Source organism: Diachasma alloeum, unplaced genomic scaffold, assembly GCF_001412515.2.
Source record: "Diachasma alloeum isolate Michigan unplaced genomic scaffold, Dall2.0 Dall_scaffold_00203, whole genome shotgun sequence".
Classification (NCBI taxonomy): Eukaryota; Metazoa; Arthropoda; class Insecta; order Hymenoptera; family Braconidae; genus Diachasma; species Diachasma alloeum.
Genome location: NW_021680368.1, coordinates 607,527 through 622,109, shown reverse-complemented (window position 1 = coordinate 622,109; position 14,583 = coordinate 607,527). Strand labels below are relative to the sequence as shown.

Genomic DNA, 14,583 nt, shown 5'->3' with positions numbered 1-14,583 from the left:
CAGTTTTTCACTGAATTTTTAGAGAATAATTGAACTGAAAAATCAAGTATTTTAATGATTTTCAGATCATTTGAACAACAAATCAATGGAATATTTGATTATTCAATGACAAGATTTCCTGAAATTTCAGTGGAACTTGAACACGATAAAAATTACCGGAATTTAGCACGGAAAATTCAGACGAAAATTTTTAACAGTGTTCATTGGCTTTCGAATGGTTCCCAATTCGTGTTTTTAAATATTTTTCTCTCTGTGAACATACGTATGTATACAGAGGGTATATATATGTGGTTTAATTAGTATAAATATGGAATTAGAATGAATAAAGATAAAAAACAATAGTGTACACAGGCAGGGTGCGGCTGCGGCGGTCGTCCAAGCTTTGTCTCAATTTCTCATACTTCTATAAAATGAAAAAACCATATATTCATGTCATATGGCCTTTTAAGCTATCCTGATGTGAAAAAGAACGGTGAAATATGGATGCGTAATTTTTTTTTCTTAAGAATCTTCGGTGAATTGTTTCATTTCAGGAACTGCACGCCTGTCACAAGGATAGCGAATTGCTACAGATCCATTCGGAAGCTTACTACCAGTGGAATTGGTAGAAATAAAAGGAAGAAAGAGACTAATAACGCAAAAAGTAAGGGTCACATGCCTTCTGTCGGATACGCTCGAACCCCCGTTTGTTTGTATTTTTTTTCACCAGTTGAATGTCATTATTCATTTTATATTTTTCATACTCCAACAGTTGCTCCACATTATATGCTTAATTTTACCGTTCAAATTAAAATTTATGAATTTGAATTTTGCAGCAATTTGATAAAAATGACATTTTTTTCTCCTTTATTGAATGTTTCTAAAGTGTAATATTGGAGAAAAAACGGATGAGGTGGCTGATGTTCACCTGGAAAATTTCATCTACGTGGGCTTCTCGGGTCAATGTCGCGTTTATTGAGAATTTTCATGGAGATGACGTCCACATCCGATAACCCCAATACTGGATTCGACAGTCTACCGTCGCAGTGGCTCGTACCATCAGAATGCAAACGATCTAACCGAAAACATGCGCGAAAGTCCGATGAGAACATGCCGGAAATGTAGTCGATGAGACCGTCGATACTCACTCCCCCTCTTAGACGAGTTTCCCTGAAAACGTAGTCGTCAGTATCCAAAGCTAGACGAAAAAGTTTTTGGACGATCGTTTCGTTTCGCAAAGTAACCGTCTCTCCTCCTTTTCCTACCTCTCACTCTTATTTCTCTCTTCCTTTCTATCTATCGTTCTCTACTTTAACGAAAACCCAACGAGAAAATTCCATTTCAAAGTATCGTCGTCAGTGTGACCCTCTTGAAAATCCAAAGCGGAAGGAAACTGCAACGGCTGTCCAAACAAGCCAATTAATTGACTCTAGTTGAATTGAGGTCGACCGGCTGGTTACATCCGCAAAGAAACGATTGGCTCATTGCTATTCCTTGCATCGACTTTGAGAAAACTTTCTTCTGAACCCATCCTTAGTTTCTTGGCCTTTTAATCTTACCAGACAATTATCAAATGTTTTTCTTTTTAAATTGAAAAACGATTCGCATGGATGGAGGATCGGGAGAGATTAAAAATCATTGGTCTGTGGAAATAACAAATTTGCAATAACAAGAAGAAGATTCAGAGAGAAGTAGATGATAATATGAAATTGATTTTGCATGATTTAAACTGCGGAATGGAACAACTAATTGATATTTCTGATAGATGGATATAAAGGGTAAAAGGATTATTTTAAGTTCGAAATTATTCATTTACACACACGTTTTCTGAGTAAAAAATGTTTTCTTTGTCTATTCGGCAGAAATTTAGTTGCTCACGTCAGAAGAGGACTGGCCAAACAGTTTCGTGGATGTGGACATTCTCAAACCAAAACCTATTCTAACGTCTAAATCTCAGAACTTCGATTGGATGAACGTAATTTGATAGAAAGTAATCGTAATGATATAGGAAAAATTTTGTTTGTTAAAGAATATGAGATATACCGAAGGATCCACAAGTGCTATTTAACCAAATTAAAAACAAATATTGTGAGTAAATATCAATCATTATTCTTCGCTAAAATTATCATCATTTACCAGGTCAGAGAACAAAATCTAAATTCAATTTTTCACATACAAGTGTATTTGCAAATTTCCGTTCAAAATCTTGTTTTTTAAACTAGGACGATTGACGTATGAATTTTCCAGATAAATTGAGAATATAAATCATTCATTTGAGATTGTAGCATAATCGGAATTTATTATTCATTCATCCTTTCTACATCTCTGGATTTTTATCTTGAATAAGTATATTATACATCTATAAGAAATTTTCATCTCCTATAGATATATGGAAAAATTATATATAGAAGCCCAATGTTCAAATAATTTTCAGGAAATCTATCTTATTGAAAATATGACTATATTAAAAAGTTATTTAATTAAAAACTTCGTGACAGGAAAATATTATACTCAGCCGATCACGCTCAATCCAAACAATCGAGACTTAAAACTGAAAAAATATATCGAAAATAATCGAAGCCAACGAAATGTAAAATTTGCCACCGGAGCAACACCTAACTCACCCAACCATTACCGTCGCCTCTTTTGTCAAATTATTTAACATTCAGTTGAATGAGACAGAATTTTCTTCTAACGATGAATTTGTTAATTTGTTCAATTATGTTTGACAAGAAAATGCTACACCTCGCGTGGCCTGGGTGAGTGGCTGCTAGGGCTCAAAACTTGACTAAATAAAATAATGCTGGGCGCAAATTAATTCATTTAAAATTAACAAAATTACGAAATATGTAGAATGAATGTGATTGAGACGACCCGAGGAATTGGGAGAGCATATAAAATAATTAACGAATTCCCAAATATTTTATTATGCCATTACATTGATAATTAACTAAATGATTTTAATACGAATTAATGCAGGCAATGTTGTGTAAGTTGTAGAGTATAACTTACAGCGCCGGACGTGTTCAATACTCCTTTGATAATTTCACTCAATTAGATAAATTTTGATTCACAATATAATTGTTGGTCACTAGAACGCGATAAAACTTCTTGAGTATCGACTCTTCAATATTTAAATATTGATTAAAATAATATGAAGGGTTGACAATTATTATAGCCTTTATAAGAGTGCCTTGTAATATACAAAGGATAACATAATAGAGTATTTCACTCATAAGAGTATGACCAAGAGTTGGTTTTTGGTGTGTTTCACGGTTATTGGCTCCTTCTACAAGGAGTGGTGAGAATCGTCAATCACGTAACAACCGTTATCGCCTGTGAGTACTCATCGGGACAATTGCTGTTTTGTCTCTTTCATTATCATGGCGGTTGTTATGTTTGTCTCGCTTGCCATCTTATAGTAGTGTATGAGACGTTTATCCGAGATGACCTGTCTATTAGTGTTTATTTGTCAACTGCAAGATAATATTGTCAACTATGTGAATTACGGATTCAATTATATTTAAGATGAAGCCATTAGTATGAATGTTGTTTGAATTTCACAATTTAAGTGGGAACGATCAATGTCGTTGAAATTCACCAACTAGTTGTTGAAAAAAATTTATTACTAACCAGTTAGTGAATTTCAATAACTAGTTGGGGTAGAAATGATTTTCCTGTTGAATGAAATTATCGTCATTATTGTCGACTTCATTGTATCTCTTTACCTTCTTGGGAAGATTGAATTTAGTTTCAATGTTATTTTTTAACTTTACGTTTGAGGGTGATTTCAATCTTTTTAGAAAATGTTGTTTCTAGCGGAATTATTTATTTTCATTGGCGCATTCCTTCAACTAATTTTTCTTCAAAATTTTATACCTCGCGTTCTGCGTATAAGTTCTACGATGTGCTGCTATTCAAAATAGTAATACTGCTGATTTCCACGGTAATTTTTATCGATTTTGTTTCTTTTCTACGAATGATATTGTTTTAATAATTTCGAAATTTCAAATGCGGTGAAAAGATGCTAAAAAATCATAACAATTAACTCACTACAATTCTTAATTTATCCTTCATCGTCAAATTTCACTTCATGAAATCTATCAGTCGTCAGACCCCTGCCGGAACAGATGTAAATACCTTCAACTTTTATCTCCTTTCCCGCCCATTATTAATATTTCCATTAATTTAAAATGATTTATTCACCGTTGAAGGAATTCTGTCTCAACTTCATGTAACGAGCGATTTTGAAATAACTTTAATGATCAAAAGAGGAATTCTTTCGATAATATAAATCCAATGCGCGAGAGAAGCCTCAATTGTTTGCTCACTGACCTGTGCAATCCGAGTATTAAAGTAGACACAGTATTATTATTTCTTGATATTTTGTTCTTCAAAAACCCTGGAATATCCAACTCTACCGAGAGTCAGGGTATACCACAATCCTCAAGGATATCCAACATGATGAGATAGCATCAAATCGCACGGAGGTAACGTCTCCACTGAGTTCTAACCAATTTATGAATGCGGCGGTCTGACATGAAATTGCACTATAGTCCCTGAAGTACCATTGGACGTTGCCGTAGTTGGTGGGGTCCTCCCAACTTTGTTTCCTCTCACTCCTCTACTCAATGGACAAGGGGATAGTATTCCAGTACATTTGTGAACACCGTGGAGTTTGATCCAACAACACAAACTTCCCTAATTCTTGTTTCAGGGATTATAAATTTAATAAACAACAGTTGGAGATTGAAGAACAAATTGAAATAAAAATGGAAAACAAAAAGTCTCAAGTGGAGAGAAAAAATTTTGTTCAGATGAGGTAATCGAATTCCGAAAGTTCACTCATCAGGGGAAAATGTCGTGGCAAATTGCTGGGCGACTGCTACCTACTGGTCACCGATCCGGTAAATTTTAGGCCACGAACACTCGTTGGTGGATGAAATTGGCCGGAGGTAAATGGCTCTCTCTGCCTCACTTTTACACCGATATTTTCTCTCTTTCTCCACCACCCAAAGCTTTGAAGTATATATTCCCCGGGGCATTATAGTCCGTGAGCGTAAAAGTAAAGTCCACTACCTAGATTTTGTTCCCCTCTATCTATCCTCCACCAATTTTTTTCTCTATTTCCATCATCTTCCTTTTTTTTCATTATCAGAACTGCAATCGTTTCGAAAATGAAATCAGTCAAGTAAATGGATTATTTTTCGATTTAACCGGGGATTTACTTTGCGTTTGTGCAATAGCCCGAAGGTAAAAATTGTTGGGGCAGAACAAAAAATGAAAGAATACTGGACAATATCATCAACTCACAGGCAACTCGAAGTTGACGAATCTCTTTGAGCTCACCACCGGGAAAATTGTGATTGACCGCTGTGCAGCTCAACTCTTTGCCATCGTCATCGCGATCAAGTACTAGAGCAAGTTTACTCAGCGTGGAATTGCTTCGTTGGGTTGTTGCTACACTTGGGTCACGGAATTTCAGTCCACCGAGACTCCATGCTAGGGTAGCGGCTGGCCAGCTGCCCCATGTTTCACATACCGCAGCTATTGGATGTCCAGCGAGGATGAAGTCATCATTGAGACGTATTTTCACTGCAACAGGCTTCACTAAAAGCAGACGATAAAAAAGTACATAAATAAAAAAAACAATACCACTTGAGTTGAAAGTTTCAGAGAGATTCCACTTGAAAATTCACCCTCACTCAACCGGAATTCAATATTTAATTGCTCGAGTTATCTCCAACAATCTCCAACGATGTATAATATGCCGAGTTAATACCTTAATTTATTGAATTTCCAGAACTAGTTGAATTAATGAATTACGAGGAGATAAAGTGGCTCTGTCGAAGATGAATCGAATTCAGGAGTGCCACTGATTTATACGACGAATCAAATCCACGGGATTATTGCCCCCCTTCGTTCAACTATGGAAAACTCGTCGAAAATGTACGCCTGGCGCCTGCCGGCTATAGAGTACAGACCTCTACATGCTGTAAAGTTGGCGCAAAATATTATCGCTATTGATCCTTTTTTTTACTGATGCTTTCGCTGTGGAAGTTTTAGTCCAATGTGTATTGGTATTGCAGATACGTCTATGGTTTGTACTATAGTGGGAAGGGGGGGAAGGATTTAACACACGAATTGAGGAAAAGTCGTTTCACGGTTTCTGGCAGCAGTTCTTCGAGGACAGCCTGGCGGTTACTTGGACCGCAATCAGCTGTAAATTAAGCTATCTCAGTTTTATCGACATCACGGGGGATTTTCAGAATTGCGAGGTATAAATGGAAGGATAGATGAGTTTTAGATGGGGTAAAAAGGTGGATGGGAATTTTTGGTTTATGCACGGAGAAAAGTTCCTAGTTTTCAGAATCATGTTACTGCTTTTATGAAAGTTATGATTGCAAGAGACACTTTACTGAGACTACAAACAGGGTTACGTGAATTTGAAAGGAAAATCCATTAAATTCAGGAAAATAAAAATCGACTTGTAAGGGAGAAAAGCTCTTAGATCAAAAACCATTGGGCTCTTGAATCAAGAACCATTGAGTTCTTGAAGTAAGACACGCACAAAAAAATTTAATAGAAAAACCTATCGAATTCGTTAGAAAATTCTAGTGAATTTCTATTAAACTTTCTATTAGTTTTTAGCTGATTCTATTGACATGTTCAATAGAAAACATTCAATAAAAAAGTCAACAGAATTCTATTTTTCTATATAACTTATTCTTTTCATATATTTTCTATAGAATTTGCTCGACTCAAATTTTCTAAGTTTTTTTCATTCGATTTTTCTTCTCATCAAGAAAATCAAACGAAAAAACTTAGAAAATTTGAGCCGAGGAAATCCTATAGAAAATATCTCAATAGGATAAGGTATACAGAAAAATGGTATCCTATTGACTTTTTCTACTGAATATTTTCTATTGAACATTTTAATAGAATTGGCCAAAAACTAATACAACAGTTCAATAGAAATTCAATAGAATTTTCTAACGAATTCGATAGGTTTTTCTATTAAAGTTTTTCGTCCGTGGAAGATTCGAAGGGGATACAATTCTGGATTAAAATTCTGGAAAAAATTATGCAAGGACAACATAATTAGTGTTTCCTCTCATGAAAATCTATTTTAAGAGATATTTTCGGATCATGAAGGAAGAATTTGAAAATGAGAATCGCTTTGACATTTTATATACCGTCAATACATTGTTTGAAGGATGAGGTGACAAGTTTAGATGGTTATAACGAATAAATATACAAACATATAACTTGTTCTGAAAAAGAATAAAATGTTCAAAGGAAATAGAGCCGTAATATTTAATTATTATTCCTTCAAACAACATAAAATAATGATTGGAGTATCATTAGCATATTTGCACAATATCATTTTGTTCTTATCCATTTAAATTTATCAAATAAAATCTGAATTTCATTCATTTCGTTGAATCATTCAACATCGGAGATTTTTGATTTTGACGTGAATGGTATTACGCTGTTGAAAATTTTCGGCTGAATTTTCCGTGCCAAATCTTGGAAATTTTTATCGTAGTCAATTTCCACTGAAATTTCAGGAAATATTGACATTGAAAAATCAAATATTCCATGAATTTTTGGTTCAAATGATCTGAAAATCAATAAAATACTTGATTTTTCAGTTAAATTATTACGTGAAAATTCAGAAAAATCGGGAAAATTCAGGGAAAATTTTGAATTTTCATGTCGTTTTGTTCGAGAATACTCATGTTCCATTGAAAATTCAATCGATTTGTGAAATTTCCATCTCACTCCGACTGAAAGCTTCCTTGAATTTCCTTGAATTTTACTTAAAGCTTGAAAGTTCATAACCATTTTTCCCCTAAATGCGATTCAATGTCACTCTCATGAGAATTACTATCATAGTTTCCATGAAATTTCAGAAAATTTCTAACAGTGTAGCTGCATGCGGCCAATACCGCTCACTCAACTCTAATCTTCATTTTTTGATAATTTATTGGAATTGAAACAAGAATTGAGGACTCAAGACTTCTTAATATCTGGCTGAATAGCCAAAGAATGCTATGCGATTATAATTTTTATCCGAAATCATCGTTTGGGATGCAAAAATTATGGTGAATTATGTTAATAGGATGCATAAATTATGGTGAATTATTCTTTAGGTGAGCGTACAAGAACCACTTCCCCTAGTATTCAAATCGCTTGACCATTGGTTTCTTCAATCGGAAAGCTCAGAAGAATTAGAAGATTCACAAGCGTCATATGGTTGGAATCTCGAGAGTGAAATATTCGAAGAAATGTGCAATGCGGTCAAGAGGGTCATATGGATAAGATTCGGGGAACCAAAGAGTTTAGAAGGGCCTCACTTGATTTCCAGTAATTTCTTCCTCGACTTCTAATCGAGTGGTCCAGTGATTTCCTAAGGGCCCCCCCATGGAAAAATATATAAAAAACAAATATATAAAAATATATAATATTGACCAATTCAATATATACTTCGAATAGATATGAGATTTATATCAAATATATATGAAATATATATAAATTTATATTTTATATAACTTTTATATATGAACCAGGCCAATTCCATACATAAAATATATAATTTTCAGAATACATATTATTGCGTATGGGCTCGCCGGTACATCTACCGACCATAATATTATATTATCTGAGTTGTCTCACAGAGGTTTAAATGCACCAATAGTGACCAGGTTTCAATAATACCCCACCTGACAATTTTATGGCATCCGTCCACTCTGAATTATGTCTACCGCTTTGATTTAATTAAAATTGTGAATGAAACCCGGTTAAGTGCTGTTATCAATTAAAGAAGCCTCAGAGAATAAATACTCCGCGGGAAATAACATTTCCTTAAATTACGTCACCCCCCACCGTTACCTATTTATGTAAGTATCTCGATTCCAGTAAATTGGCTCGTCAATAAATTTCTATCTCATAACAGAAATGCGTTCGGACTGTTCAGATCATTAATCTCCAGTGATATTGATTGATTTGTTCGGCTTCCTTCATTAATTAGTTCCTAAAGCAATCAATTTAATCTGTATTTGTCCTACTTCAGGTTTTCGTTGAATTTCAAGAAATATTTATCTGAGGATAACTTGAGTAAATTTACCTCCGTAGGAGTATGAATAGATACTCATACTCAGTGGGCTACAAGCCCACGACGGAAATGTAAATGCGAAAAAAGGGTCACACTGCAACTTTCGCAACGTGGGTCCATAATATTTTTATACTCTACCGAAGGAACTTCCGAGAAATTCTTAAACCGACAAAGGAGAGTTTAAGAAGCACCAAAATGATGACTGGAATTTATCTCACTTCCGTTTCATCTTTACCCTTTTACGTCGTCCACTATTTTTGAATATTTCTTTGTGCCCATTTCTGAAGTTTGCAGCGTTATCAATAAAATTTTACGAGAATATTATACAGAACCAGAAGTAAATACATTTGACCGAAATAATTCAATTATTTTGGGGTCATGGAGAAAAATGCCAGTTTTCATAGTTTATAACATACATTTGTAGAATATAGGAAATTTTATATCATTTCTAGAAAAGAATTTTATGCAGTCTTAATAAATAAAAATCATCGAAATTTTGATAAATTTAAAGGGAGACTACTATGAGTTTTAAAGATCGTGGGTTATTGGAGTGAGACTTTTCATACGTTGAAGATCGATTAGATAAATCTGAAAACGAATAATTAGTGCAAAAAAATTTTTTTTCCAGACTGGGGCCGGAAAACCACCTCTTTTCCAGGCCGTTTAGAGACGGCAAAGAGGCTCTTTTTCTGACTGCCCAGAGCCTGGAAAAGAGTCTCTCCAAGGTCCGGATTATTATTTTCACGTCTCGACCTATATTCTGTTGGTCCAGATCGTTCCACGCATGCGCCACCACGTGTCAAAATACTTGTAAACGCCGTGAAATTTCATCCTCACTAACCTATAAGTAACTTGTTGTATGTGATTTATCACACCTGTGATTTATTTGTTTTAATTTCAATGATAATCCACAATCCATCGAAATGGAGGAAGATTTTGTGGAAGAGTTTTTACGCCACTCATGACACGAGACGCGAAGCGTCGAGTGTGTAATAAATTTCGTCCTTAACGTGTGTGGTTACATCACTCGCCTTCGGCTCATGCTGTAAACCCCACACGTTAAAGACGATATTGCCCCACATGTGCTGAAATATACTATATCGCAAAAACGATAATGACCTACCGCAAGAAGTGAGAAATCAAGCAGAATCGTATCGTGACGATTTAATATCTAAAAAATCGAAACCGAAGTACGATCAGTGTTATGAAAAGTTTATGGAATGGAGAGAATCGGAACGGAATCAATTCTTTTACTAAAGATATTTTCCTTGTCTATTTTGGGCAACTGAAAGATAGTGGAAAATACTGCCCCACTACGTTGTGGTCATTACGTTCAATGCTGCTATCAGCAGTTCTTACAAAACATAATATAAACATAAAAAATCATCACCAAGCGATTGCATTTCTGAAACAAAATGAAAAGGGCTACAGAAGAAGAATAGTATATTACGCAACAAGTGCGTAATGGGTAAAACACCATAACGCACGAGTTTCGTATACTATTTTATGTCATAGGGCCCAGAATCCGCGATTCTACCGAGCGAAGCGAGGTTAGAATCGCGTGATTCTGGGAACCTATGACATAAAATTATTATCCTCATTAGTACCCCTAATAATAAAAAAAGTTGATAAACAAAAGTTGATAAAAAAAATTTGTTTTGCTAGAATTGCGTTAAATAGTAGTTTTTCGACTGTTTTATTTTGCCCCACTGCTATATTATTATTATTATTATTATTATTATTATTATTATTATCGATGTTTAGAATAAAAAAGTTAGAAGATACGTCTTACTAGAAATTTCTCTCGCTTATAAAAAAAATTTGGGATTTATGAGAATTATTAATTACTTTACAGGTTATATTGATTGTTGGAGTGTGTGGAACTTGTCGTAAGGATGAACTCCACAAATTGGACGCTCATAATATTTACGATCAGCATGGTGAGTAGCATAAAAAGGATAGTTGAAAATATAATTATCCCCATTGATTTTCTACTGACATTTAACTATAAAACTCTGTCTCATAATAATGTAAAAATAAAAAAAAAATAAACATTCGTACATTACCATATCGTCGTTCTCTTTTATAATTCATCGCGAGTAGTGATATGAAACGAATCTCATATGACAATTTTACTCAATTTTCGTTTTTACTAAATACCTTGGAATTGAAGTAATATTGAAAAATTTGTGTACATATTTGTTCATACATATGAAAAAAAATTCCTCTCACAAGTTGAAATGGCTATTTTCTTATTCCACTATTTAATCCATTTTTTAATAATCAAAGATGATTAAAAATTTTAGTCAAATCAAATTTTCGCCCCCCACGTCTGAAAAAGTAGTGTGTGCGACACGCCGGGAATGATGCCGTTTCAAAACAGAGCGTGTTAGCAGCGCTCGTCTTCGGCTCGCGCTGCTAACCCCACGCCCTGTCTGGAAAACGGCATCTTTTCCCGGCGAGCCGCACAAAATACTATTTTTATTGTTCGTTTGCCCGAAAACGCTTAAAAAATGCTAAAAACAGTCCGGGGCCTCCAATTTTTGAGCTACGAAAGATTTTTTTTTCAAAATTTTCGGAAAAATGTCTGGAACAACAATTACGAGCCAGTTTTTTGGAATTCGACTCCTACACAGCCGATTTCGGTTTTTTTCATATAAAAAAATTCACTATTTGTGAAAAAATACAAAAAAAGCAAATTTAGCCATGTAAGAGGCGAATTAAAAAAAAATAGCTCGTAATTGTTATTCCACATATTTTTCTGAAAATTTTGAAAAAAAAATCGTTCGTAGCTTAAAAATTGGAGGCCTTGGACTGTTTTTGAGATTTTAAGCGTTTTCGGGCAAACGAACAATAAAAATTTTTTTTTTGCACTAATTTTTCGTTATCAGATCTATATAATCGATCTTTAACATATGAAAAATCTCACTCCAATAACCCACGACTTTTAAAACTCATAGTAGCCTCCCCTTAAGGTAGTTTTTATATCGGCGAATAAAGAAACGACCTTTAAAAAATGAGCAGAATTTTGTATCGCAGTGTATTTCATTGTATTTTTTTCAGACTTGAAATTTTCTGAAAACTAGAAAAAAAAAATTGATTTTAGGAAATAGTACATGTCATGCGTCCAGTCTCGCTTTCGTCCCGGAATTTAATGTTATATTCGTCAGATAATACTTTTATCGCCGCACGGGGAGAAAAATTCAATAAAAATTACCAGAAAAAAACGTAACAATTATGTTTCGAAACGTAATCCGCGAGCGAAGTAAAATTTAATAAAAAGTGTGAGTTGGAACTGAAATTGTACGAATCGCCACGTACATTCTACGATTTGTTCCGTAAAAATTAACCACCCGTCTGATGACTCACCGTTGTGGGGACAACAAGTCGTTCCGTAATTTTTCCCCAACCATTAAGAAATTTTACGGAACGGAACGTAGAAATAATTCACCAGCTTCATCAAAATTGTTGAGCGTTCAAGAATTTTTGATTGGAGGCATAATAAGTCGGCAAGTTTCTGTAAGATTTTACTTCTTCGTGAAAAATTACGTAACAATTTCATACTTTGCCCGATGGCTTGGCGCAGTGGGTAAGTTTGTTGCCTCACGTACGAAAGGTTCCGAGATCAAAACCCGGCCGGGTAGAATGGTGAGATCTAACTATTTAAAAGTCTTGATCATCATCGCAGCACACCCTAATCGGGTCGAAGCCATTGTAAAATAACGATTAAAAAAATTCGTACTTTGTTCAACGATGACCCTGAAAATTCACTAAATGTTTCAGATTTCTTCTCTTCCATTCCTATAAAAATTGCCGGAAAATGATTTGCCATTGCTCATTACGTGAATTGTTCCGTAATTTTTATTGAATATTTCTCTCCGTGCGTGTGACATACTAGTATATTACGTTACAAGTATGAAAAAGGGGGAATGTTAATAGTAATGTTTTTAGGGAGAGTCGTAGGATACGTGCAGCCCGCACTAGACTCGGCTTGTCTCGTCTCGTCTATCGCTCGGCTGCGCGTGTCCTACGACTCTCCCTAAAAATATTAACACATGAGTTTAACGTTCCCCCTTTTTCACACGTGTAACGTTTACTATTTTTTGAAATAAGTGTTTGGAAAAGTCATCCTATTGTGGGATTGAAGTTTTGACTAACATGGAGGATGACGAGGGAATGCTTCATGAAATCCGAGAGGCGACCGACTAACGCGTAATGGCTGCCGTATGGCTGATCTAATTCAGTCAAGACGAGTATGGTTTAACTGAGGAGATTGTGGGCCTCAAATTTACCCCCACTTTTCCCAATCCCTACTACAATCGTTGTCTCCCACCTCTGACACTCAGTGCTACAATCTCCTCAGTCCGACAGTAGACCAATGTTTTCAGCGGCGCACATAGTTACAGGAATAACGACACTGGATTGATCGAGAACGTACCGACTGGTGCCATCTTTCAAACGGTGATATAGTAAAGTCAGCTGTTGTAAACGAAAAGTTACTTTTCTTACAATTTTAAAAGTGACGAAAAGTGCCACTTTTCGCACAAAAATCTGTAAACGAAAAAGCACTTTTCCAAGCACGTGTTTCAAAATAGTATATTTCGTAACGAGTGCAAAAAAGTGTTTTTTGGCGAGTGGGAGCCGAAGGCGAGTGATATAATCCCACGAGCTAAAAAACATTTTTTCACGAGTTACGAACAATATTTTTCATCACAATGTGGCGGAAATTGGACGTTTAGGCACGCGGAGCGTGCCGAAAAGTTCACTTTTCGTCACAGCGTGATGAAATAGTATATTTCGTTACGAGTGCGGAAAAGTGTATTTTGGCTCGTGGGAGGTTTATAGCACGAGCCGAAGGCGAGTGATATAATCCCACGAGCGAAAAAACACTTTTCCCACGAGTATCGAACAATATTTTTCATCACAATGTGTGGAAAAGGGACTAAAAAGTTACTGTTTCGCACAGCGTGATGAAAAATATTTTTCATCACACTGTGACGAAAAGTGAACTTTTCGGCACGCTCCGCGTGCCTAAAAGTCCAATTTCCGCCACATTGTGATGAAAAATATTGTTCGTAACTCGTGAAAAAATGTTTTTTGCACTCGTTACGAAATATACTATTATGTCGTTGGGCCTGAAAACCGTGATCTCACCGAGCGAAGCGAGGTTAGAACCCCGGTTTATCGGGCCGAATGACATAAATATTTTTACATTACATCCAAAAAATGATGAAAATAGAAATAATCAAACATTGATTCTAGAAAATTGTTCCTAGAAACGATCCAAAAATACGCAAGTTCATATTTTCCAACGAATTATGCATATGTTAAGGAGAAAAGCTTGGTATGGTATTTTACACAAGTGTTTTACACAGCAAGCCGCGTTTTTCGTCGCGTGTAAAACCGACTTACCTCACGAGTTGTGTAATGCATTTTATGTCATCAGTGCGTCTGTGGGGGTGGCGAGTGGGTACGGGCGGGGGAGG

At 35.4% G+C, this 14,583-nt stretch overlaps 1 protein-coding gene across 1 annotated transcript in view; it reads right to left on the bottom strand.

Annotated features, from left to right (window-relative positions):
- LOC107035974 (hemicentin-1) overlaps positions 1-14,583 on the bottom strand; it is a 147,357-nt gene that overhangs the window by 38,099 nt on the left and 94,675 nt on the right. The window contains exon 6 of the mRNA XM_015253642.1: positions 5,293-5,589. Coding sequence (XP_015109128.1) covers positions 5,293-5,589 — 297 coding nt within the window. The remainder of the gene's footprint in view (positions 1-5,292; positions 5,590-14,583) is intronic.